Below are 26,970 nucleotides of genomic sequence, written 5' to 3'. Positions count from 1 at the left end.
CAGCTGGCAGAGGGGTGTGGAGATGTAGGGAAGGAGGAGACCGTCATCTGCTAGGAATCCACAGTTGCCCAGGGTTCCTGCCATTCTGTTTGCATGGATTCAGGGCTTTTTTTGTGTTAAATAGCTAGCATATTCAGAAGGCAGCATAACAGAGTAATAACAATAATAATCACAGCAGCTGGTGGCTTCTTAACCTTCACACTTCCTGCCTGCTCTGTGCCACAACCATCCCATGAGAGGGGCACTCTGTGCACGTCGGGTAGAGTGAGGGAACCAGGCCCAGCCACACTAAATGGCTGAATGCGATGGTGCAGGTAGTTATGGGTAAAGTGGGACATGAACCTGAGGCTGTCCCACCAGAGGGTATCAGACAACCCCTACCATGCCCTACGGGTGAAGAGTGCAGGGGCTGGAACAGAACAAGTTGCTCCACCATCTGACAGCTGTGTGACCCTGGACAGTCACTGTCCATCTCTGTGCTTCAGTTTTTTCATCTGTGAAATGGAGCAATGAGAGAACCCAATTCACAGGTCATTGGGAGGATTCTGTACTTTCCATCTGGAAAAGGTATTTAGCCAGGCCTGGGACAGAGCCTTTTCTCATGGTGACACATGATGCAGTGACTTTCATGACCATGCAGTGACTTCTCTGCCCCTTCCAACCACTCCCATTTTTCTCCCCCAAATAATAGCCCGTGAGTTTATGGGCTTCTCATTTGCCCTGTCACCTGGGAACAGCTCCAAGGACCACTCAGGCTGCTGGTCCAGCCTGGTTCCAGCCCCACACAGCCCTCCACACAGCCGCCTGCCCTTCCATCCCCAAGGACTGCCTGTGGCCGTTAGCTTTCAATGGCTGTGTGCGGGGAGGGAAGGGGTGAAGTGGGGTGGGGAGACAGCAGCTGGAGGTGACTGCCCTGTCCCCAGGGAGCTGTTGGGAGTCAGGGGCTGCGCCTAGACAGCAAATTGGCAGCAGCCTCCCCTCCTGCCATGCTGGGGCCAGGGCTGGGGGGTGGGGTAGCCCTGGCCTCCTGGGTAACAGCAAACAGCAAACAGCTCATGCTTGACATGGTAAGCCCATCCCCCCTTGGCTCAAAGCTGGGAGGGAAGTCCACCCTCAGAGGTCCTGGAAAACAATCAGTCACCAAGCACCCACTGTGTGCCAAGCACCTGCTAAGCCCCTTAGCAAGTGCACCATCCCGTTTCATCTTCAGTAACAACCGTGAGGTGGGTGCTGGAATTATCCCAATTTACAGGCACAGACGCTGAGGCCCAGAGGCATGAGGCTCAGGCACACATCCGGGAAGGCATGGGACAGCACATTTCAACCACCTGCCCCAACTTGGTGAACTTACTCTAGAGGTCAGGTCCGACCACCAACTATTACAGATCAGGAAACCGAGGCCTGGAGAGGTGAGAGATGAGATGCTGGCTCCTCGGCTCCTCACCTTCTCCCAGGGCCATGCGGCTCAGTGGCTCTCCTTACAGAACCTTGTGCCAGATCCTCAGTTCCTCTAAGAAATGAGGTGACCTTGGGCAAAACCCTTCTCATCTGTGACCTACAGTGCCAGGCACAGGGCAGATACTTAATAAATATTCATTGGGTAGATAGCTGCATGACTGTCACATGAGAAAAAATATATCCATGGAAATGCAGAGAGGCTTCATGCTCAAATGACAGAATCATGTCACGTGCACCAGGGCAGGCAGATGCCACCTGCCTTTCCTCTTAAGCCCCACACACTGAGCTGCGTCTGGGGATGGTTTAACCCCCATATCAGTGTGGGTCCACCCATCAGTTGCAACCTCCTTGCAGCAGCGGGGGGGAGGGGGAGGGCTCCATCTGTCAGGGGCAGTGACCATCCCAACATCCTGACACCCCTTCACCTTCAGGGTGGCCAGAACAGCTCCTTAGGCTACCTTGTGGGCAAGGGAGAGAGAGGCATCCCTCTTTTGGGTCCAGCCCTCCGTTGGGGTCTTGCAGTTCCACCCCCCAGAAACATGTGCAGGCGCACGCACGCTTTCTCTCTCTCTCTGTCTCTCTCTCTCTCTCTCTCTCTCTGTCTCAAAATCCCAAACCAAGTTCTAGAAAGGAAAGATTCTCTTTTTCAAATTCCTAATCAAGCCACTTCACATTGTGCTCACTCTTGGCCCATTTGAGAATTTCTGAACTTGCTTAGGTGTTCTTGGTTTTCTTTGTCCTGTAAACGGTTTAAAATATATTACAAAAGATATGTTAGCTAAATAAACACCTCCTGCGTGCTTAATCCCTTTTGTGTAAAGGTTGGATTAGAAACAAGAACTGTTTGTGGTGATGTAACAGTTTCTTCATAACCACATCTCCAGAAGGCAGGTGGAACCTCCTCGTTGTAAACACAGCAGAAGTGACATCCCAGGCCCAGCTAGGTGTATCTTTGTGCCACTGGGATTTGACCCCGCTCCCCGAGACAATATTCGCTGGGCAACCCCGCCACCCAGGATTATGCAAGGCAGGAGGAGAGAACTCACTGGGGAGGAAGGAACTCGTTTTGAGTGCCTGCTGTGTACCCGGCTGTTTTACAGGTTATCTGATCTTACTCTCACAGCTGCCCTCTGTGGTGGGAACTCTTATTCCATTTTACACATGGGAAAAGTGAGGCACAGAGAGGTGAACTGATTTGTTCAAGGTCACACAGCTACAAAGGGGTTTAGATGGGATTTGAATCCCAAACAGATGTTCCTTCCACTTCATAACTGCTGTTTCAACTCTAAGGAACCCCAAGACAGGAAATAAAAAGTTAAGTGTAGATTCTGGACTTCAGCTCTGGAGGCAAAAATCACTGCAGAAAATGCAAGCTATCCAACATGTGAGGCCCTGTGCAGGCACCTGCCCAGCCCCTCAGCAAGTGCACCACTGCATTTCACCTTTACAGCAACAAAGGGCAGTGGCTGTGTGGGTCCAGTTTGCCTTGGGGGACAAATTTTTGTCAAATGAAAGGATGAAAGCTGGGCTGGTCACTCTGGGTCTACATTCAGTGTAAGACAAAGCCATCCCTGTTCTTCAAGAGTTTAGCATCTAGAAGGCAGGGTTAGATAAGAACACACACCTGAATAAAATTAATGGGTGATCTCAGGAGCCTATGCTATGTGTAGACATTACTGACATCAGTCCCAAGAGATGGAAAGACTAGGAGACACTGGACTGGTCTGGGAGGGCTTCCTGGGGGAGGTGGTGTCTAAGCTGGGTAGGAAATAGAGATTGGGCAACACAAGCTATGTTGGAGCTGGGCTGGACTGGGGGTATTTATTATGTACCCTGCTGAAGTTGGTATGAAATAAATACCCCCAGGGTGCCAGGTTCTATACTAGGTGCTAAACAAAATAGAGGGCCTCTCAGTCCTTGCCGTCCTAGAGTGGAAAGACTGGAAACATGTATAAATGAATGCCTTATTGAAAAATGGTATATTTTTCAATGCAGACACACACAGGAAGGACCACTGGGAGTGGGTGGCCAGAGAGGGCCTCTCAGAGCAGGGGAGATTTAGGCTGAGACCAGAAGCATGAGGAAGAGCCAACCATGAATGAGTGTGTGGAACAGCATTCAATATAGAGAGAACAGCATGTGCAAAGAGAACTTAGAACATCTGAAGAACTGAAAGATAAACAGGTTTGCTAGAGCAGAGGGGATAGGAGGGAAGGGGTGTGGAGGAGAAGGGGAAGGGTGACCAGGGGCCAGATCACAGCAAGGAGTTGGACCATTACACCCCACAATGGGTTTTAAGGGCAGTGACAGGTTCTGAAGTCCCTTTTAAAAGGTCATTCTGACTGCTGGCTGTTAAATCCGTCCATTCCACAAACAGTTGTCTAGCACTCGAACCAAACATTGTAGCGCACCCTTCCTGTGGTTTACTTACCATGAACCAAGAGGCTGGTTATCACCTCTGTTCCATACATGAGGGAACAGGCACTGAGGCACCTGTACAAGGACCCCACTGGGAGTGGAGCTGGGACTGGAATCCAGGCCCCCCTGGGCTCACCCCTGCAGTGCCCTGCTCTCCCAGTTCCTCTTGCATCCCTCTGGCAACATGGCAATTAATTAAGGACACTGTTCACTAATATTGTCAGGTTGGCCCCCCGGACAGTGTAGGATGGCAGCCCAGACCCCAGTGGTGTCTTGCTTTGTCCAGGACCACCACAGTGTCCCCTGATCAGGGGCCCTGTCACCATGGAGGCACCTAGCAGATCCTTCTAAAAACCCTGAGGATGGTTCACCCTTCCTCTGCTGATATATTTCAGCCAGACTGGCCGAGTGTCCGAGGCACAGGACCCCATTAAATCCCAGCTTCTTTGCTGACACACCATGTGGCTGAAGGGTATCATTTCCCCTCTCTGGGCCTCAGCTGTCACATCTGTAAAACAGGTATATGTAGCGATTCCACAGGCTGTCAAAATGAGGGAGATAGAGACCTAAGAGGGCCAGGCACAGCATGGGGAGGCCCTCCCCTCGTTTGTGCTGCTTGGCGAATTAGAAAATTCTCTGCTTGGACAGAGGGACTTTCATAGGCTTGCCACAACGGGGCCTGGCAAGTTCAGGAGATATTTATGGAATGAAACATGCTTACTGAATGTCAGACACTCTGCCAGCGGCCCTCCTGACAGAGCCCATTTCATGCTGAATTCATACTCCAGAGGACGTTTACCGCAGTGTGATCCACCACCATGCAATGCACACTGATGGGCTGGGTGCCCCCCTGCACCATCTCCCTCAACCCTTATACTGTTAGCACCCCACTTTACAGGTGAGCAAACTGAGGCTCAGAGAGGTAGCTGACTGCAGACCAGTCTCACAGCAATGAAGTGGCTAGATGGGATTCAAACCTAGGTCTGGTGACCCCAGAGCCTGTGCTGGTAACCACGACACTGAAATGCCGCAGAGACAGCAACAGGCGGGTGGGCAACGGCCCGAGCTCCCCACTGGGATGGGCTCAGAATGTGGCACAGTGGAGGCCCTGGGCCTTCTGATGAGCCCAGAGCCTTCTGAACAAAATTCCCAAGGTGCACAGGTAAGACAGGTAAAGTGATAAACACCTGGGAGGCACCGGGACAATGTGGCTGGTACCGCCTCTCTCCTAATCAGGGCCCCTTCAGCATGGGACCATCCCCTTCAGCATCCCCCCACTTCCCAGCAGAGGCAGGCTGCCCACCTCCTCAGTCCCCCACCCTGAGAGGCCCTGCTGGCCCCACAGAGATGGGAGGTGCTCGACCCCCTGGCTCTGCAGATGGAGGAACCGAGGCCTAGGTTTGAGGTGCTGAGGCAGGTATCCCCTCCTCAGTCCCCAACCCTGAGAGGCCCTGCAGGCACGTTCACCTGGCTCAGCCTCACCTTTCCAGCCATGAAAGGGGTGATGACGCCTCCCAGGAGTGTGTTTTCATAAGGAAAATGGGGATGTAGCCAGGCTTTGAAAAGAAAGAAGTGCCCCGTGTATGGGGTGGTGAGCGGTTGGTGACGACTGAATTCGGAAGGGGACTCTAGAGCGCCAGATGCATCTCTTCATTTCCCTTTTGTCCCCAAAGCTCTCCACTCACTGATGAGGAACCCCTTGTAATGACAAATCCCCCACTTGGTTTGAGGAGGATGCCTAGTTCAGGGCCAGCTCTGGGGCCCCTGAACTAAAAGTGGCACCTGCCTCCTCAGCAGAGAACATGGTCGAGTTTCACCTGGTGCTTAAATGAACTGACAGGGACTGTCACCATAGTCACAACAGCCCCCCTAGGGCAGGTGCTGGTGCTATCTCCATTTACACATCGGGGAACTGAGGGCCAGAGCAGGTAACGGTGACCCAGCCAGGAAGAGCTCATGCCTGCTCCTAACTGCTCTGCTGCTCTGCCTTCCTGGAGCCCAAGCACCAGCAGGGCCCTGAGGGACCCTCTGTTCCACCACTGCTGCATACAGATGGGGAAACTGAGGCCTGGAGAAAGAAAGGGGGCTTGCCCAAGATGACAGAACCTTAGAAATGCAGCCAGGGGGTTTACCTACAGATCACTCCCGTGAATTATAGGGTCTTTGCATCCAAAGGGACTGGGAGGCTGTTTGGGCTTGTCTTTCATCCCACAGGGGCCCGACAGGTCATCCCTGCTTGCATGCTCCCAGGGTGGAGAGCTCACTACTACATGAGTTGCCTTAGCATGTGGGTCCCTCCCATTTTTACAGCATCCTTTCCTGTACTGGCCATGCTCGGTGGAGGGGGCATGGGGGGGCAGGTGAAGTGGGGGAATCTTTTATAATAAAACATACTAAAACTCGAATTTCTGTGAAATCAGCTCCTAAAATTTCCAAACTGAAATCAAATTTCCAGTTGTTTTAAGGCAATGTCGAAACGCCACTGATTTTCCCATCAGGATTGAAAAGAATGTTCCAGACCACTGCCTCCTAGTAGAACTTTCTGGGTGATGGAAATGTTCCACATCTTTGCTGTCCAGTGTAGCCTGGCAGCTGCTGGCCATGTGTGGCCATTGAACCCTTGAAATGTGGCTGGTGTGATGAAGAAACTGAATCTGTAATTTTACTGCATTTTAATGAATTTAAAGTTGAGCGGTCACGTGCAGCTACCGACTGGATAGCACAGTGCAGGAATTCTCTAGAATTCACAGCACATTCTTCAATCCTTCCCTGAAGGGGGCGAGAAGGGCCTGGGACATCTGGAAATAGCTGGGTCTGTTGGCTCATTGGTCCAGTCTGTGAGGACTTCCTGAGGACCCTCTGTGTTCCTGGCCTTGTGCTGGGCTCTCAGGGTTCGGGTCCTCTCTCAGGGGTGCGAGGTTCCCTTCAGTGGCCAGTCCCCCTAGGGCCACCTGCACACAGCACTGGCCTCTGTCCTGGCCTTCTCCCCACTGAGACCTGGGGCTATAGCCTCTGCCGTCCCTACAGACACCTCAGGAGAAGGTGGAGACTTATGGCCAATGAGGGGCTCCCTAGGGGCTCAAGTCGGGGGGCCCTGAAAGGTCCAGAGAGGGAGAGGGAAAGGTAGCCTTTGTGAAGGAACAGAAGTTGCGCAGGCACAGAGAAAGGCACAGCGATGGTGTGCAGGAGGGCTGGGAACAACACCTGGCTGCACCTGGGGCCTACAGCGCACCCTGGGCCAGAGGGCCCATCACAAGTCATGCCCCTGGTGGAGCACGGGGCCCTCTGAGCTGGCTGCAGGTCGGGGCTGGGGCCACGGCTTCCCAGCCCTGGGCACGCGAGGCGCGTGGGGGCAGGAGGGTGCTGACTGCGGGTGCTGGCCTCATCTCCAGGAGACCTGACCTGGCGGCTCTGGGTGGCCCTGATGGTGGGTACACGGGATCGATGGGTGTGTGGAATGTGGTGGTTCTGCAGGACCAGGGAACCTTAGGCACATGTCAGAGAGCAAGGGGCAGAGGAGATGATGGGTGTTTGCTGGGAGCCTCCCATGGGTGCTCTGCCTTGACACCACGACTCCCTGCTGCAGATGAGTCAGCTGAGGCTCAGGAAGGTTTTTCTTCTTTGGAAGCACATCTGATGCCACCGGGCAGGAGGAGTGGGGCCAGGACTTTATCACAGGGCCCCCCGTCACAGTGACAGAGAGAGCGAGTCTCATTCCCAGAGAGAAGCACAGAGATACAGGCAGAAGGAGGCACAGAAAAGGAGAGGGTGGGGGAGTCAGAACAGAGGGGTGGGGTGGCACGAGGGCTGGAGGAGAGAGTGGGCACGGCAGGCGGACACAGAGGGCTCTCTGAAGTCTCCTTCTTGCAGCCAGCCCTGGAGGTGACTCTGGGGGGCAGGCGTCAGTGACGTGGGGACTCCGGGTTAGGAGGGGCTCACTTCCTCCTCACCAGAGCCAGAGCCAGGGGGCAGGACACATCCTGGGAGACCCCAGGGCAGTGGGGCCGGGTTTGCCTTTTCCTTTGAATCACAAAATGTCCTGTCATTTTCCAGCAGAGGAAAACCCCCTCAGGAGACTGAAATGGGAGCTCACTGAGCCCCTTCAACTCCACACCCCCTGCCAGTCCTGGGGGGTACACGGGACTGCTATTATTATTTGTGCCCATTTTACAGGTGAGAAAACTAAGGCTGGAGATTCATTGCCCTTAACAGGGCCTCTGGCTGGGAAGCCAGAGTGTTTCCTGAACCAAGACGTCTTGCTTGTGCCATAGGTCAGGGACCCTGTGGTTTATGCCATTTGAAGTAAAGCACTAGGAGACGGCAAGAAGCGGACACTTGGGGGCATATTTAGTGAGGGAGCTCCAGGCACTGGTGAGGGAGAGCCTTGGGGTGCCTGCACATGCCACCGGGGGAATGGCTGTGCTCATGTGCTTCTCTGTGGGGACAGAAGACAGGGGAGGAGAAGGGGACAGGGATGGCCGAGGACCCAGGCCAGCCAGCGGCAGTGGGACACTCTCATGTAGGCCCGGCACATCAGCCCTGCTTCCTGCCCCGTGAAGTGCTATCCTGAGCACCACATGACCCTACAAGACAACAGGAAGCCAGCCAGGCTGCGGGGCCAGTGGACTCCCAGCTCGGGGTGTCCACGTCCGTGGCAGGAGAGCAGCAGGGGGGCCAGGGCCACGCGTCAAGCCCCCTGAAGCAGGCCTGGGGCGGGAGGGAGGCCAGCCCATCTCTGGGGTGCCTGAGGCAGCCAGGAGAGCAGGGCTTGGTCATGGACCCCCACGAATGAACAGCGAACCCCCAAGAAGGGAGAATGGGGGACAGGCTCGTGTTAGAAGTGAAATACGCTTTGGCTCATTTGATCCTCACAACCACCCAGGGACATACACTGATGTCCCATTTTCCAGATGAGAAAATACTGGGAGACCCTCAGGGACCTGAAGTGGTTTATCCAAGGTCACACAGCCAGAGGGGTCACAAGGACTTGAACCCCGATGTGTCCAATCGAAGCTTGAGCTGTGCCCAAGCCCTTGCCACACCCCCTCAGGGCTGCACTTGGCTGGGACGTGCTACAATACAGCTTCCTGCGGGTAGGACCCCAGGGTCTGGGCTGGGCCTTGGACTCTGACTCTGCACCAGCTCCTGGGTGATGCTGGTTCACATAGGTCCCTGGCTGAGAGACCTGGACTGAGGGTGGGACACCTGCCCCAGAGGACATCTGATTCTCTGCCTGTGGTGCCACAGGAACAACCCGAGATCAGAGCAGACGACCCAGCTTCAGGTCCTGGTCACACCTTTGCTTTCACTTGTCTGGCCTCAGTTTCCCCATCTGTAAAGTGGAGCCGCCTGTTCCCTGTCCCTGTCCCCATCCCTGTCCTAAGGTTATCAAAGGACTTGAGGGGGCAGAGGACAGCTCTGTGAGCACTAAAAGTACTGGACGTGACAGCCATTGTCACACCATTCGCTGGGTTAATAGCCTGGGGTCAGCATGTTTCAACCAGCTGAGCAGGTTTTATGTAGCCCCACTGTGTGTGGGCAGAGATGGCAGTGTAGGACTCACAGGGCCTGGCTTGGGGCCTGGGTGACAGAGACTTCCCGGAGGGACGGCCACTCCTGGGGGTCCACGCCTGAGGAGCCAGAGCCCCAGCTCTGGCCCTTTTCTGGACCATGAGTTGGGTGCAGATGGCCTCCCTCATCTTGGCCTCCGGTTCCGCAGGGGTAAAAGGAGGGGTGTGGTCAGGTGGGGTCTGAAGGGACTTTGGCAGTGAGAGGCCAGAAGACAGAATTCGAAGTGAGCCGAGCCTCTAGGGATGGGCATGGTGTGTGTGGGGGTACGGGAGGAGCACCCCAGGCACGGGGAGCGGCTGGTGCAAAGGCCTGGGGGTGAGCCCGCTCCCGGGCGCCAGGGACAGGAAGCACGCCAGGTGGCTGCAGTGGCTGCTGCTCCTTCCTGCGTGGGGCCCAAGGGACGAGGAGCCAGCTGAGCTCACAGACAGCAGGGGAGAAAGAGCGACTGGGATGGCACCATTCACTCGGCCCTACCAGGTGCTCGGCTCATGGTCACACTGTGTGCTCCTCCACTCAATGGGAGACAGTCTGTTTCTCTGTAAAATGGGGGCAGCCTGTAGCCCAGGGTCGGGCATACAAGAAGTGCTCAGTAAGTGGAAGCCACTCGTGGTTGCAATAGCAGGGGCAGGTCTGTGTGACCCCAGAGCCCAAAGCTTCAGTGTACTTCCATCCTCTGGGGACTGGGCTACTATTATCTGTAAATTAATATAGATATTAGTAATGACAACTGAGACACTGTTCCAAGACGTGAAATGACACTTAATTTTCACAATACCCTAAGAGACAGGAACTGTTATCATTCTCATTTCACAGATAAAAAACAAAGGCTCAGAGAAGTTAAATCAGGGCCCGAGGCACACAGGTAAATGGAGACTAGGATTAGAACCCCGAGCTCACGCTCTTAATCTTCATGGTGCACCTATCAGATTTGCCCACTGTCAGGGACTCTGCTCGACAGAGGCGCCCAGGAACCTCATTTGTTTTTAAGCCTCCCACTGTCATTCAGGGGCCTCTGCTGGGTCCCCTGCCCTGAGAAAACTGCCGCAGGGCTCACCTCCATTGCTCCCTACCTCCCCAGCACCAGGCAGAGCGGCAGGGCCATGGGGAGCCACAGCAGGTGAGTGAGCAGGAGCGGAGCTCACACCCCCAGACACTGGGAGGTCTGCGGCCATGGGTGGGGGCTGGCCAGGCACCCTGACAGCAGGCAGCACACCAGGACCTCCCCTTGCCTCACCCCATGGTCTCCATGGGGCCAAGGGGACAGATGGCATCGCTTAGGCCTGGGCCGTGGCTGTCACTAGGCCAGATGAGTTACGAGCGGGCTGGAAGGGCGGCAGCCAGGGGGCTGCAAAAACAATTGCATGGAGACCCCAGAACAATGGGGGCCACGTGCCATGAGGGCAACAGTCGTTTGTCACACAATGGGCCGCCAGGGAACGGCAGCCAGGCCAACTGCTGCTGCTGACATGGGCCTGCCGAGTTTTCAAATCATTCCCAGGCCCTGTTTTCCTTCGAGGCAGCCAATCGCCGAGGCAGCCGGGCAGTCACCTGATGCCAGCTCGGTGGGCTGAGGGCCCAGGCCCCTCGACAACTGAGCAACAGTGGCCATGGCAACACTAATTGTGGCCCTAAAACACAAGGAAAGAGAGCAGGAGAGATGGGAAGGAGGGGAAGAGACAGAGAGAGAGACAGCGAGACGGGAGAGCGAGCGCCAGCTTGAGACAGCCTCCCAGGGGGCCGGGGACAGGCTAGTGTCCCACTGGGGACCACTGCCATTTGCACCCGGAAACCAGAGACTGCATTTGTTCTCTCTCTGTCCTCCTTTCCAAGAAGCCCGAGACACCTGTTTCTGAAACCTGCCCCGTAGACTTTGGGTCCTGGGCTTGTGGACAACAAACATGAGCTCTCTGGGCCTGCGGGGCTGGCAGGTGTTGGGGGAGCTGGCCTGGGCTCCCAGCCTGTTTACAGACACATTAAAACATGGGCCAGATGCCACTGTGGGGCCCAGAACCCTGGGAGCCGTGTGGCAGGCACGACCTCAGGGCACTGGGGAATCATCACTCCCAATCGGGGCCCCTGCCTGGCATCCTTGGCAGCCTTTTCCCTTCCCTGGGAAGTGATGCTTTTGCTCATGCACCTGGTGAGGGTGGTGGGCCTGGGTGCCAGCTGGAGCCTCCGGGGGCTGCCTTGGGCTTCAGGCTGCCTGGGTTCCAGCCCCACCACTTCCTGTTCTGTGTGACCTTGGGCAAGTGACTCAGTGCTCTGAGCCTCAGTTTTCCTATCTGTGAAAGGGGATGTGGGTATATCCCACCTCTCAGGGCTACTCTGGAGATTGAATGGGACTGCCTATTGCCCATGGTGCCCACTGCCTCAGTTGCCCCATCTGTAAAATGGGAAACTGCCTCCTGGAGCATGAAATGGGTTCATACCTGTGACAGTCTTGATATGGTGCATGGCACATAGTAAGTGTGCAACAAGCATTAATGTTCATTGTTTTCAGGAAGGGGCTAAGATGTGTTAAATAAGTAAGTAGGTGAAGGAATGGTTTGGAGATGTGTGTTCTGGCTACCAAGGAAGGCGTCCTGGGGCTTGGGTTCCCAGGCCCAGCCCTGGGCAGATTGGGGCAGCTTACAGAGGGGAGGGGTCAGGGGTGATTCCAGAGCTGGGGACCCCCCCCAGGAACTGGCCAGAGCTCCCCGCCCCGCCTGAGCTCCTGCCCCTCCCTGCAGACTCCTGGCCACTACTGGTGATGATGACTTTCCTGGGGACCTGCAGTCGCTGTCGTGGCTCACGGCCGTGGATGTGCCGCGGCTACAGCACATGGCCAGTGGCCGTGCGGACCTGGGCGGCCACAGTACGCCACACCCACACCCAGGTAGGTTTGGGGGCAAGAGGGGGCTGTGTGGGGGGTGACACGGGAGGGGCAACACCCCCTGCCACCTACCCACTGTGTGTCTGTGCCAAGGGCTCTCTCTCCCTCTGTTTCTGCATCTGTAAAATGTGACTAATTGTGCTTTCTCGGAGACAGGAGGTTCACTTCCTGGCTCACCACTGCGTGCCAGACTCTATGTGAGCCAAAGATTCAGTGGAGAATAAAGACAGACCTGCCCCCACCCTGGTACACCTTGAACACCTAGAGCAGTTGGCAAACTGTGGCCTGCGGGCCAAACAGCCTGCAGCCCACTTCTATGCAGCCTTTATCTTAAGAATGGTTTTTACAAAAAAAACCTGTTTTTTACACTTTCCAACAGTTGTACCAAAACAAAGAAGGCAGAACCATATGGCTGGCAAAGCTTAAACTATTTGCTCTCTGGCCCTTATTTATAAACAAAATATTTGTTTACTGATGCCAGGTCTGTCTGCAAAGAGGCAATACATGGACAGTGCGGAGCACAGGGCCTGGCACACAGCAGGGGCTCCATAATAGTCGCTAATTACAGTCATAGCAAGTGGATTAAATGCTGAGAGACACAGAAAGCACTGAAGAAAAACAATCAACAAATACAATCGTCACAATATGTGAGAAGTACCAGTAGTTGAAAAGTTATTGTCTAGGAGAATTTCTTTCATTGAGCAAATTGTTCTTGGCTAAAACATCTATAGCGGCAGTCAGCAAACTTCTTCTGTAAAGGACCGGGTAGTATGTATTTTAGATTGTATAGGCTATCCAGTCTTGGCTGAAACTACTGGACTCTGTCGTTGCCATACAAAACCAGTCATAAACAGCCTGCAGGTGGGTGCAGTTGTGCGTTAATAAAGCTTTATTTACAAAAACGTGCTGTGGGCTGGATTTTGCCTGCTAGCCATAGTTTGCCAAACCCAGATCTAGAACCTCCAGAGGACAGCTGTGTGACCTGAGGGAAGTACCTTCCTCTCTGACCTGTTGCCTTCTCTACTGTGTTGCCCCACACGTGTTACTGTCACTCTGCCAGGCGTTTGCACCCCTGAGTCATGTAAGATGTGGTTTTGGCTCTCAGGCAGCTGAGGGTCTGGGTCTGGTCAAAGAGGATAAAGCAGACAGACCAAAGGCACAAAGGATGAGCCCAGGTAGCAGCCAGAACTCGAGGCAAGCTGGGGCAGGGACCCAGAAGGCTTCCTGGAAGAGATGACCCCAGGGCAGGATCATCTTGCGGGTCAACTTTTTTGATTGGAGGTGACTGCCTAAAATCAGGCTGGTGCAGGGAGAATATGGGATAGATTAGCAATGTCTGTCACAGGCCCAGCATGGGATTGGGGGTATGTATGTATGTATTTCTGTTATTCCTGAGCTAATCCTTGGCAGGAGAGCAGAGCTTGGCAAAGGGGAAGGAAGGTACAAAGGCATTTGGGTCTAAACCTAGAGGCAGTGGGGGGAACCAAGGCATGTTTTTGAGGAGAGATGAACAATAAATTGATGTTTTAGTTACATGAAGGGCAAGAAACCAATGTATTAACTATATCTTTATCACTGTTACTATTATGGACTCATATTTATTGAGATATTATCACATGCTCAGCAATGTGCTAATCAGATTATAGACATTATCTCATTTAAGCCTCACAACAACTGTATAGGTTGGTAACCTCAGTAGCTCCATTCTACAGATGGAGAAACTGAGGCTGACCCAAGGTTACACAGCTGGTAGGAACCCACTTCACCACTACACCCAGGGAAGAGATTTTCCGAGCACCTACTAAGCATCTGGTCCCAAGGGTAGGAGAAGTCTCCTGCTCTGGGGGTCCCAGGGACTGAGATGTCCTTGTCTGCAGCCACCATGCCTCCAGCCCAGTGGCATTTCTGTGCTTCACTCCTGCAGGTGCCTTAACCAGGACAGCTGACCTGCATATGGGAGCCACCCCAGGTCCACTGCTCCATGGCCTGGCTGGCACAGCCTCCCCAGGCGTGCTGGGCCTGGGCCCCATGGCCAGCCACGGAGCCAGTGTAAGCGCCTCCACATGGGCCGGGGAGCAGGGGTGGGTGTCCTCCAGGACTGGGGTGCCCCACCGCCATCCTGACCTCTGTCTTGCCCTCTCCCGGCCCCAGCAGATGAACCAGCTCCCTGTGGTGGCCCAGTCCTCATCTGGCCTGCAGGACCTGCCACAGCTGTACTCCCCCACCTCCCAACCACAGTTCCCACTCCCCGCAGGCACCCAGCAGGTACTGCGGCTGTGGGGTGAGGGCGTGGACTCAGAGGCACATGCCCCTGGTGTGGGCTGGCTAGGGAAACTTTGTGAGCCTCAGTTTACCCATCTGGAACATGGGGGTAACATTCTCCACCATGCCCATGTTATGTGGTGGGGTTGTTCATTTAGTTCCCCCAAAACTATGCACTGGGCAGAGATAAGATTGTCTCCATGGGCTGTAAACCTCCCCTCGCTTCAAAAGCAGACTGGGGTGGGCGGGGTGGGCTACAGTGGGTGAGTGTTGCTCTTTCTGCCCTTCTCTGCGTCGCACTGCCCCTGCCTGTGGAAGTGCCCTTCTGTGGGCCTCTATGGCTCCCCATTTGGGGCACGGCCTCTCTACCCCCAGCCCCGCGTGGCCATGCATTCATCTCAGGAGCTGCACCCGAAACACTACCCCAAGCCCATCTACTCATACAGGTGAGGTGCAGGGTGGGTTGTGGCCTGGGGGCCTGGGGGAGAAGTGGGAAGGTGCCTTCAGGTGGAGGTTGTGGGGGCAGCCTGGTGTGGAGGCCCAGACTTCCAACAGGAGGTTTTGGAAGGTGGGAACTCAGGTGGGCCCCACTCTCAGAAGGGCTATCATGTGCTCAGTCAACTCCCAGACACAGAGCTCAGTGCTCCACTCCATCATTCATAAGCTGTGCGGCCTTGGGGAGTGGCTTGACCTCTCTGAGCCTCAGTTCCCTCTGATGCAAAAGGTCATCAACATAACAGTATTGGGTACCTCACAGGGGCTTGGGGAAGGGGGAAGCAGCCTAAAGTTTACAGGCTCATAGAAATTAATTTATGGGGAAAGGATAAAGAGAAAGACAAGGTGTCTCAAATCAGTACCAATGGCTGAGCACAGGGTCAAAGGGGAAGGGCAGGGGATAGGAAAGACGCAGGGCCATGAGGAGATATCGAGAGCTAAAACTATCAGGGCTGGTACCAGTGGGGTCAAGAAGGGCAGCCTTCCTGTTGGATGGGACCTTGGACTGTTAGCCTAATATGCCTTCACACACGGCCTGCCCCACTTTTTGCCCCCAGCTGTCTGATTGCCATGGCCCTGAAGAACAGCAAGACAGGCAGCCTGCCGGTGAGCGAGATCTACAGCTTCATGAAGGAGCACTTCCCCTACTTTAAGGTGAAGGGTCCCAGCCCAGGGTGGGGGGGGCTGGAGCTTCTCTGGCCTCCCGTGGCATTGCCAGAACCCAGGACTGGTCCCAGGCCAAACTGAGCCACCCTTTAGGCCCCCTGTTATGTCCATAGGTGCCTGTCTGTGTACACTCCCACAGACATGGGCAAAGAAATCCAGGAAGGGAAGGGGACACTTGAGCTGGGCTCTGAAGGAGGAAGAGGAGCTCATCAGGCATCCCAAGGGGCAAAGGGTAGAGGGGCAACCTAGTAAAACCTAATGATGCAAAACACAGACCTGACGACAGCCTTTGCTCTCTGCACCTCAGTTTCCTCATCTGTAAGATGGGGAGAATAATACCCACCTGGCAAAGTTAGTGAGGATTCTGAATGTAAAGGGCCTCATAGCCTCGTAGCTCCTGGCACATGGTTGGCCATTAGTAATATCTTCCCTGTTGGCATCAAAGCACACAAAGGAGCAACTGATCAGAGGGTAACAGACTTGGAGTCCCCGGTCTGGACAGTATCCTTAGCAGAAATATTATAGCAGAGAGAGAGAGAGAGAGAGAGAGAGAGAGAGAGAGTGAGAGAGAGTGTGTGTGTGTGTAATAGAAAGGTGGTGGGGGGAGTGAGGGAAAGTGGAAATGAATAGGGTATATGGTGCATTGTAAGTATTTGAAGATGATTTGCATTTAATACACTCTGCCAGTTATGCATGTATTAGCATCATCTTGCTTGCTTCCTGAGTGGGAGAGAAAGAGAGGAAGATCTGGCCACCCTGGGTATTGCTCCATGTAGTAACCATTGGCTGGAGCTGATGTGCAGCTGCCCCTTTAATCAGGGCATGGCCCTCCAGTTTGCCACAGTCCCCACCACTCTCTTTTGTCTTCCCAACTCAAGGTTGAGTGTTGGATACTCATTCTACCACTGCCACTGTTGTTCCCTGTCCCTCTAGGCCTGAGTTTGAGATCCCCCTGGAGACAAAGGGTTAAGGGAGCTCTCTGAAGGGAAGGGGTCCTCTGAATGCTCGTTTCCCCCGCACAGACGGCCCCTGACGGCTGGAAGAACTCAGTACGGCACAACCTGTCCCTGAACAAGTGCTTCGAGAAGGTGGAGAACAAGATGAGTGGCTCCTCGCGCAAGGGCTGCCTGTGGGCGCTGAACCTGGCCCGCATCGACAAGATGGAGGAGGAGATGCACAAGTGGAAGAGAAAGGACCTGGCCGCCATCCGCAGGAGCATGGCCAACCCCGGTGAGGCCAGGTGCTCCCCGCTGCGCCGCCCCCCGTGCAGCCCTGCTCCGCCTGCATCCCCCCAGCCAGCTGCAAGTCTCAGCCACACTGGCGGGGGACACGGATGCCTAGGGAGCTTCCCTCCCCCACTGCATGCCCTACCCAGTGGCTGGGAAGTTGAGGCCTGATCAGAAACATGAAGAGCTGTTGGATCTCACTGAGCAACCCCTAGTTTCTCACACAAAAATGCTGAACTGAACAACTGTGGGATAACATTGCTTTCTTACTTTCCTATCACCATGTTGGCACAGATTTTTAAAATTAAAAAAATAATAATAATACCCAGTGTGGGCTAGGATGTGGAGAAACAGGTACCTTGAGGTGTGACGGGCAGGAATGTAAGTTAAACTTTTCCTGGGCAAAGTCATATATCAAAACCCTGCAAACTGTACCAATTCGTGGGTTCGGTTATTCTATTTCAGGCAATGTATGCTGAGGAAATCAAAGAATTTGAGCAAGAGGTTTATGAATAAAGTTACCCATCACAAAATTATTTCTAATAGTGAAAAACTGAGAGCAATCTAGACATCCCGCAATAGGGCATTAGTTAGATAGATACGTCATACTATGCAAGTATTAGAATAAAAATATTTTTGGAATATAAAAAAATGCTCCCAATAAGTGAAAAGGAGGTAATAATATACACAGCATGACATTTAAAAATGCCTGGATGTCCATTCCATTCATGTACATGTGTGTATACACATATAATACATACATACACATACATGTATATATAGATATACATATATCCACACCCATTTATGTATATATGTATATATGTGTATATACACACATGTGTACAGAGACTAGAAGAAATATCTTTCCTGTGAATGGAGAGACTGCTGATAATTTTATATTCTTCACATTTCTATATTTTCCAAATTTTACACCCCATTCATGAATTACTTTAATGGTAGGCAAATATACTGCATCTGCTTTTTTTAAAATTAAGAGATGTGAAAGGAACAGACAAGTGATATATGAATGGAGAATGTGTGAAAGGAGGCAAATTTCACCCAGCCTTAGGAATATCTGGCCTGGGCCTATGGATTTGGGTAGGAAAGAGGATAGGAGTACCGGTCAGAGATGAGAATCCCAGAGAGAGAGGAAAGAGCCGAGCAGGACCCAAGAGCCCAGGGAGCACCGCCGAGCATCGCCCTGCGGAGCTCCGGGTCTGGTCCAAGGCGCAGGGCTCGCCCTGACACAGACTTGCTGTGACGTCTGGGGCAGGCCGTTTCACCGTCTCGATTTCAAGTGTCCTCATTTTTTAAATGGGTCCAACCCAAATAGATCCTGGAACCTTAATGGTCCCGTCTCAAACTGGTGTTACATTCAATGAGACACAGCCAACAACAGAAATACTTTCAGAGTCATTTCAGTCTGGTTTATATCCAGGAGCATGAAGGAGGCTCCATTTCTCAGCCCACAGCCACACTTAATGTCTCTTCAGTGGCAGGGAGTGACTAGGACCACTTGCCTGTTAATAAGCTTTGCCCCAGTCTCCTGGGATTTGTAGTCACTGCCTTGCCTCCCCTCACAAGGCTGTTAGGAAGTTCAAGTGAAGCCCCAGAGTGATAGTACTGTCCTGTGGGCACTGTCCCGATGAGAGGAGCTGTTGTTATCATCTGAGGCTCCTCTGATTTCCCAAAGACCCTATACAATGTGTGATTTCTTTACATTTCTACAACTCTGTGCAGAGTGTATGATGCCATCCTTAGATGAAAAGACTGACGTTCAGAGTCCAAGAGGCTTGCCACGGCCACACAGGTGGTGACATTGGGGCCTGGGAACTGCAGGGTGGCTCTGAGTGACCTCTCCCACTTGCCTGCAGAGGAGCTGGACAAGCTGATCTCAGACCGACCGGAGAGCTGCCGACGCCCTGAGGTCCCCGTGTTGACCCATGCAACCACTGTGGCCATGGTGCATGGCTGCCTACCTGTCTCCCAGCTCCCACCCCAACCACTGATGACCCTGTCCCTGCAGTCGGTCCCCTTGCACCACCAGGTCCAGCCCCAGGCACATCTCGCCCCGGACTCTCCTGCACTGGCTCAGACCCCACCCCTGCACACCCTGCCGGAGCTGAGCCCCAGCCCCCTGCCCCAGCCCGCCATGGGAAGGGCGCCTGCGGACTTCATCAACATCAGCACCGACATGAACACCGAGGTGGATGCCCTGGACCCCAGCATCATAGACTTTGCCCTGCAGGGTGAGGCTGGAGGAAACGGGTGATGGGAATAGAAGGGGGACGGGGGGGTTTGGGGACCAGAGAGACGGAGGAGGGTGACGGAGAGGAGGGCTGTCTGCATCTACCCCTCTGCTCATTCCTCCACAAACACTTCCCAACTACCTAATAGTGGGGGAATCACAGCAAGCATGGAATGAGCACTTACTGTGTACCAGGCACCATCCCATCTCACCCTGGAGCAGTCCTATGAGGCCACTGCCATTTCACATCCCCACTCTGCTGATGAGAAACTGAGGCAAAGTTCAGTCACTGGCCCACAGTCAGCTGGCTAGTAGGTGGCAGAGCCAGGATTTCAACAGGTCCGTCTGACCCCCAACTTTTACTCAGTAACCACAACGTGCATGTGCCAACCTCATGCCAGGCCACATGCTGCCCTGCATCCTGCCACATGGTCATCCTCCATATGTGGGAACTGAATGAATGAATGAACGAATGAACAAGGGAAGTTCAGGTTCCATGACTTACCCATTCGGCAACACTGGTGCACCTACTGTGTGCCAGCCAATGGCCACGACCTGCTCCATCCTCAAGTTCTGTGTCTAGAGAGGGAAATGGACGAGTTAGCAGGTTAGGTAGTTAGCTAGTCAGGGAGTTAGAGCTGTGAAATAGGTATGTTAGAGCCTCCCTGCCTCTCCCCCAGGATTTTTGTGTAGTTAGGCTGTGCTGAGGAGAGGGAGACCATTGGTCTGTCCCCTGCCTTGACCTTGAGGGCACCACTTAGTGAGAGCCAAGTGCTCTCCACACCTCCCCTCATTCAGGCCTTGGGTGGTTTCCCTGGTCATCTGCATTTCTCCCCAAGGACACTGAGGCTCCGAGATGCCAACACCATCCCCAAGGACACCCAGTGGGAAGGGTGGGGCCAGGGCCAGAACTCTGGCTGCCCCTTGCTCTCCTTGTGCGACACCTGACTTAAGCCCCACACATGGGATTCAAACTCACACCTGTTTGGCATGAAGCCAGCTCACCTGAATGCTTTTGTCTTTGAAAGGAAACCTCTGGGAGGAGATGAAGGAGGAGGGCTTCAGTCTGGACACGCTGGGGGCCTTCGGAGACTCCCCACTTGGCTGTGACCTCGGGGCCTCGGGCCTGACCCCCATTCCTGGCAGCAGTGACCAGTCCTTCCCAGACTTGCAGGTGACAGGGCTCTACACTGCATACTCGACCCCAGATAGCGTACCCGCGTCAGTTGCCACCTCCTCCTCTCAGTACCTAGGTGCCCAGGGCAACAAGCCCATAGCCCTGCTTTGAGCCAAGAGCCTTGCCTGCCCTGGAACCGGGGCCCAGGCAGAGCGCCCACCCAGCCAAGTGTTCCCAGAAGCAAGGCCCCTCCTGTCCCCACAGGCCTCTGAAACTTTGGTGGGGCTGCTGGCTTACAGGCAAGCAGTTCCTGTCGGCGCCCCTGGCCCTCACACCTCCACTGGGAGCCTTGAGGCCTCCCCAGTCGGGAGGACAGAGGGTGGACAGGCATCCTGGACTCCCCAGCCCCCTGACCCTCCTCCCAGACCTGAGACACGCCATCTCCAGCCTGGTTCCCAGCTGTGCTCCCAGCGACCTGCTGCCTGCTTCGGGACTCACTGGTGTGCCGGGGAAACACCCCGGCTGGAGGGCCCTTTAATTTATTCTTCTGGGATGAAACCTCCTCCTTAGCCTCCAGCGGACAGGCCCTGAGGCTGGGAGCAGCTGGCAGACCTTTTGACAGACAGGCTGAACTCTGAAATGGGTTCCCCCTGCGGCCTCCAGGCCCACTTCTCCAGTAGCCTGTCAGACCATCACAGAGCAGATCCCCTGGCCCTGCCAGGCACTGTGACCTTGTGTACATTTATTTATATTTATTGGAGCCCATCCACACAAGCTGTTCAAACCCCGCCCGTGGCCCCTGGACTGAGACTCCCAGGCCCCTCCCCACACCCTTGCAATCCTAACACCTAAATCATCAATGACTTGCATCTTCCACTGGCTCTTCCACCCTCTGCAGACTTGGGCTGCTTTTTAGAACAAGCACTTCCAATACTATCAAACACATTGTTAAAAATCTGAGACCAGTTATTTTCTAACTGCTCAATCATGATTCAGATCTCTTCCCATGTACGCCTAAGAGGCAAGGCAAGGAGCCATAGTTTGGGGTTCTGGAGCTTTCTAAGGCAAAGCAGGATGGGAATGGAAGGGATCCCGGGGGGTCTCTTTGTACTGGATCTTAAGGCACTCCTGACGGAAAGAAGAGCGGTTTCCCGCAGCCAGTGGCAGCCGGCGCAGGGGCAGCACAGGTTCGCGTCTGCCTAGCCACTGCCCCACGGCCATTTGTATATATTTTTTTCTCATTGCCAAGTCCCAGTTTTCCAAGTGGCGGGTTCTGTGGACAGCTGGGTTAGTGGACTGGGGAAAGAGAAGGCAACCAGGAGTCTTCCAGCTACACTGAAACAGAAACACTGCAGTGGTGGCTTACAACACTGTCCACGCTTGACCAGCTAGGGGCTTGGCTCTGAGTTCCCAAGCCCTGAGGACAGAATTTTTCAATTCATCCAGTCAGCCAGCCAGGGAGCTTTGGTATTTAGGCCTGTCTTGAAAGGCCATTTGTAAGTACTCCTGTTTCTGGAACTTTCCACCGAGCATCTGTCATCCTCAGACACAGCCTGGTGCTGCCCATCTGGCCAGCCCTGCTCAGCTGCCTGTGTGACATGACCCCTGATAAGTTAAGGTGTCTGTTGTTAATGAAGAGTCATGTTTAAGGGATACAGAGACTCTGAGTGTGGCGTAGGAGAGCGGACTTCTGTTAATAAAGGCTGAACGGCGGCTCTGTGATTCAGAGGGAGGTGTGCCACCCGCCCCTCACAGGGGAGACTCCCACTAATAGATGGGGAAACTGAGGCCCAGAGAGGCAACACAACAGCAACACTGAACTCAGGTCTCTGTTACCTGGCTCCCATCACACTGGAAACGGAGGGGTTGTTATCATCCATAAAATTAGCAGAGTTGCCATTCGCGGTCCCTCAGTGCCAGGCTCTAGACAGGCATTGTCTCAGGCTGGCATGTGAACTCCATTTATCGCTCAGAAAGTGGAGGCTCAGGAGTTGGTAGGTCTCGGGGACAGGTGAAGGGGCAGGACCACATCTGTGTGCCAGGCTCCAGAGCCGCGGAGCCCAGGGGTGCCATTCCATGCTGCCTCTTTGGTGCAAACTCCGGAAGGGAACAAGGTAGGAGATGAGTCCTTCTCGGCACCGGGCCCTGGGCTAGTCACTGCTGTTCATTAGCTCAATCTTTGCAACAATCCTAAGAGGCAGGGCCTAGTTAATATGCCCATTTTGCAGATAAAGAACCTGAGGCTCAGAGGAACAAAGGAGGTGACTTGCCATCCAAGGTAACAGCAAAAGGGTATATCAATTAGGAGTCCGTCGAACTCTTCAGCCCCCCCCAAGAAGTGGCTTGTAGCCTCACTGGGGAAATCAGATTCACACACATGCAATGATTAGTAAGGAAGGGTTAGGGGATCATGGGGCTGGCGGGGTGCAGGTATCAGGAAGTGCTGCGTGAGGCCTTATCTCAGGGGAGACCAGGCAGGTAGCAGGGAGAGGGTGCCTGTAGCACCCCCTCCTCAGCTTGGCTTCAGGCCCCACTGTGACCCAAGCCCAGCCCAAAATAGTATCACAGTCCCCAGCCACCCCCAGTGATCGGCTCGGTTAGGGGACAGGAGCCCACAGCCAATAAGCATCACCTGGGGACTCTAGAAGCTACAGGACAGGGGCATCCTCCTCCTGGGGTGCTAGACTGGGAGGATGAAGCCTGAGTGGCTGGAGAGGGCTGGGGAGCCCTTACCCAGATCTGACAACCATTTCTTAGCACAGGCAAGTGGCGCCAGGTATGCACAGGGTCGAAGCAAAAATGCGAAGGTCACAGGCTCACAAGCTGTGGGCAACAGCCCCAGCCACACCAGAGCCCCACCTGGGCAGGGAGCAAGCTGACGCGAGAAGCAAGCATGGGGAGACCCGGGCGATGAGGCTTCACTGAGGTCCCTCTGCAGCTGGGCAACTAATAGGAGCAAAATCCTAATCTCTGCCCTTTGAGTACCAGCTGTGTGCTGCACCAAGTTCAACTCCCTGAAACAGCACAACCCCCAGTCAGTGGGATGGTCCCATTTCCCAGATGAGAAAACTGAGTCTCCGAGCTTGTGATCATGCAGCTTTTCTCTCCTCACCATGAGAAATTATCCACATTCCAACAAGAAACCAGCACAGGCTGACGTGTATGCGCTTGCTCCATGCTGCGTGCACTGTGGCTTGGCTTACCTCATTTATTCCTCCTGCTCCCCACAGGGGAATGCTGCCGGTGTAGGCAGAATGGTCCCCACGGTGGCCATGTCCTAGTCCCTAGCACCTGTGACTTTGTTACATGGCAAGGGGCATTAAGGTAGTAGGTGGCATTAAAGTTGCTCATTAGCTGCCCTTAAAACAGGGACGCACCTGGATTATCCAGGTGGACTCAATGTGAAGAGAGGGAAGAATCCAGAGGGGCGCTGTCAGCTCTGAAGACTCTACTGGTTGGCTCTGAAGGACGAATGCAGCCTCCAGAAGCGAAATAAAGCAAACAAAACCGATGCCCTTATGTGGGGAAGTTGGGGTTCCTATGGCCAGAATCCTCACTGAACTTAAACCACCTGATGATGTGAATGGCCTGTTGCTAGGCTACCGCTTCCACACCTTTAGACAATAAGCTGTTATTGTGCTATTCAGAGTGCTGGCCCAGTGCTCTGGGGGGAAGCTGAGATGCTGGCGCTCGACCTACCGTTGGGAGAACAAGCCGGGTAATAAACCCCTTTACCCCAAAGAAACGTTCCACTGTCATTTCTTTGGTTACACAGAATCCGCAGCGAACTTGCTGGGGGCTGAAACCCATTGGCAAGACACCTTAGAACCCTCCGGGGGACCGCAGCCCTGCCATTACCCTGGTGTTAGTCCAGTGAGACCTATTTGGGACTTCCAACCCCCAGAACTGTAAGAGAATAAATCTGTGTTGTTTCATGCCCCTGTTTGTGTTGTTACAGCAGCTGTAGAGAACCAGCACCCCTATTTTAGAGAAGAAACTGATGCTCAGAGAGGCTAGGAAGCTTACCTGTGATTGGTAGAGATTTGGTTCCAACGACTCTCTGCTTCCCCACTGACTATAATCCATGTCAGCGAGCGAGCTGACGCCATGTGCTTGCTGGTTGGAAGAGGAGCAAAAACTCCGAGATTACACAGCAGAGGCTTAAGCTCAGGTCCGTAAATCAACCAGCCTCTTCCACAACACCTCGCTGCCTGCTGTTGTGTTTGCACCCGAAGGGCAGCTGGTGGAGGTTTAGGGAAAGGAATAAATGAGCAGAAGTGGGAGAGGAGGGGATGGAGCCTCTGGGCAATGCTGGTTGTGTAAAGGCTGTTCCTCTGAGGATGCTGAGCCTTTCATCTCTGGAGTCTCAGCCGCCTGAGCCCAGGGGTAGTAGGACAAAACCAAGCTGGCAGATGAAACGTGGGCAGCTTCCTCTTCAGAAAGAAGGGAGGCAGGGCAGCCGGACAGGAGCAGTGGGTGGGCGGGGCAAGTGGAAGCAGAGGCCGAGGAATCCCGGATTTAAAGGCTCACAGATGGGGTCTGCATATCCTGTCTATGACGTTTGAGGGATGCAAGCAAAAAGGTTCAATGGCTTTTGAGTAAAAATTACTTCTAATTTTTACTCCACCCATTAGGATGGTTACTATAAACACACACACACAGGAAGTGTGGAGGAGGGTGTGGAGAAATCAGAGCTCTTGTGCACCGTTGGTGGGACTATAAGATGGTGTCGCCCCTGTGGAAAACAGGGTAGAGGTTCCTCAAAAACTAAAAACACAGAATTGCCATCCCGCAATTCCACATCTGGGTATTTACCCCAAAGAAGTGAAAGCTGGAACTCGAATAGGTATTTGCACACCCACGTTCACAGCAGCTTTATTCACAGCGGCCGAAAGGCAGAAGCAGCCCAACTGTCCACTGATGGGCGAATGGATAAGCAAAATGTGGTCTGAATGTTTGTGTGTGGCAGAGGCAGGCGGGGCCTTTGGGAGGCGATGAGGCCGCGAGGGTGGAGCCCCCATGAATGGGATGAGTGCCCTTGTAACAGACTCCAGAGAGCTCCCTGCCCCCTCTGCCGAGTGAGGGCACAACGAGGAGTCTGCCACCCAGAAGAGGGCCCCACCCGGCCTTATCAGCACCCTGATCGGGACTTCCAGTCTCCAGAGCCTTCAGCAATGCATTTCTGTTGTTTATCAGCCACGCAGTTAGTGGCCCCTTGTGATAGCAGCCCAAACTATGACAGTGGTACATACGTGCAGTGGAGTGTTATCCAGCCTTGTAAAGGAAGTTCTGACACATGCTACAAAATGCGTGATCCAGGAGGACTTCATGCGGATGCAGTAAGACAAAGGCAAACACTGGGTGATTTCACATACATGAGGCTCCTGGAGCAGATGGATTCGTAGACAGAAAGGAGATGGTGGTTGGCACGGGCTGCCCACCACAGGGAAGAGGGAAATAGGAGTTAACAGACGCAGTTACCATTTAGGAAGACGAAAATGTTCTGGAAATGGATGGTGGTGATGGTTGCACAACATGAATTTACTTAATACCTCTGAACTGTACACTTAAAAATTTCACATTATGACTATTTTACCACAATAAAAAAAAAAAAAGATTCTAGGTCCCTGCCCTTTGCTTCTGGATGTGATGCCACTCAGATATACCCCATAAGTTAGGGGATCACCAGATACAAGCTAACGTGCAGCCTTTTACTTCATCTTCCAGAAGGGGACCATCTCTCTGCCAGTAGACTGCTCTCCAAAATCCACCCTCAGCTCAGCAGCCAGAGGGCTCTCTAAGTATACCTTTCACTTTCAAATCCACATTTCATATACAGTATACAAAAGTGGGAGCACAGAGGCTGTGGGACTAGAGGATGGGCTCCTAACCCACTGCAGAAGTGGTCAGGGAAGGCTGCTCTGAGGAAGCATCATCTGAGTTGGGTTTTGAGGGATGAATAGGAGTCAGCCAGGCAAAGGCCAAGGGGAAGTGTTTCTAGCAGAACCCATCTGTAGTCACCTGGAGGTGAACAAGAGGTGAACTGACAATTGAGTCTGGTTGGTGGGTGATGACAGGCTCAGTGGGAGAGGAGTGGGGGCTGGGATTGGCTCATGCCAGGCTTTATGGGATGGAGTAAGACCTTTGTCCTGGTGCATTTAGAGCAAGAAAGCATTTGGGGTAGATCCTCTGGCTGCTGAGCAGAGGATGCATTATGGAGGGTAGATTCCTGGCAGAGAGCCCTGGCATGGGTCAGAGCATCAGTTGCATGAGCAAAGCCGAGTGGGTGGGGTGCCCACACTAGTTTACACAGACTTTCCTGTGCCTGGTGGTCATTTGGGGAAACTTCCTGTGGTCTGTCTGGGTGAACCTAGTTCCTTTCATCGCATACCTATCACAGGGATCTTGAAAGGTGGACCTGTCTCTGAAAGAAACAGGACATCAAAACACATTTTGACATTTGTGGATTTAAAACTGTTTTGAGTACTTACGACCTTTGAGGTCTCCGTGTGATTAACCACTAACAGCTGTTGGGAAACCTGGACGTCAGCTCCCTAGGGCAGGAGTAGGCTGCCTTGCTCATGGCTGAGCCCCCTCACATGATGCTTGGCAGAGAGTACATGCTTGATAAATA

General features: G+C 53.7%; 2 protein-coding genes across 6 annotated transcripts in view; one reads left to right on the top strand and one right to left on the bottom strand.

Annotated features, from left to right (window-relative positions):
* The window catches only part of FOXN4 (forkhead box N4), a 28,116-nt gene extending 3,992 nt beyond the window's left edge, over nt 1-24,124 (top strand). Inside the window, exons 3-10 of one of the 5 annotated variants that reach the window (XM_037004295.2) lie at nt 12,177-12,322; nt 14,244-14,368; nt 14,474-14,584; nt 14,900-15,027; nt 15,634-15,730; nt 16,765-16,972; nt 18,846-19,220; nt 20,248-24,124. In XM_037004295.2, coding sequence (XP_036860190.2) covers nt 12,177-12,322; nt 14,244-14,368; nt 14,474-14,584; nt 14,900-15,027; nt 15,634-15,730; nt 16,765-16,972; nt 18,846-19,220; nt 20,248-20,507 — 1,450 coding nt within the window. In that variant the 3' untranslated portion in view covers nt 20,508-24,124. Of the gene's footprint in view, nt 1-12,176; nt 12,323-14,243; nt 14,585-14,899; nt 15,028-15,633; nt 15,731-16,764; nt 16,973-18,845; nt 19,221-20,247 lie in introns of all 5 variants that reach the window. The other 4 variants (XM_073222516.1, XM_037004294.2, XM_073222515.1 and 1 more) reach the window with 4 other exon arrangements.
* Nucleotides 1-24,389, bottom strand: part of MYO1H (myosin IH) — a 134,944-nt gene extending 110,555 nt beyond the window's left edge. Inside the window, exons 1-2 of the mRNA XM_017664909.3 lie at nt 24,363-24,389; nt 19,725-19,798 (exon numbers count right to left, since the gene is read on the bottom strand). The gene's annotated coding sequence lies outside the window, so the exon portion shown is untranslated. The remainder of the gene's footprint in view (nt 1-19,724; nt 19,799-24,362) is intronic.
* Nucleotides 24,390-26,970: the final 2,581 nt, after the last annotated feature.

This window comes from Manis javanica, chromosome 15 (genome assembly GCF_040802235.1).
Source record: "Manis javanica isolate MJ-LG chromosome 15, MJ_LKY, whole genome shotgun sequence".
Taxonomy (NCBI): Eukaryota; Metazoa; Chordata; class Mammalia; order Pholidota; family Manidae; genus Manis; species Manis javanica.
The sequence above is the reverse complement of the archived record's forward strand: the minus strand, read 5'-3'. Positions and strand labels throughout refer to the sequence as shown.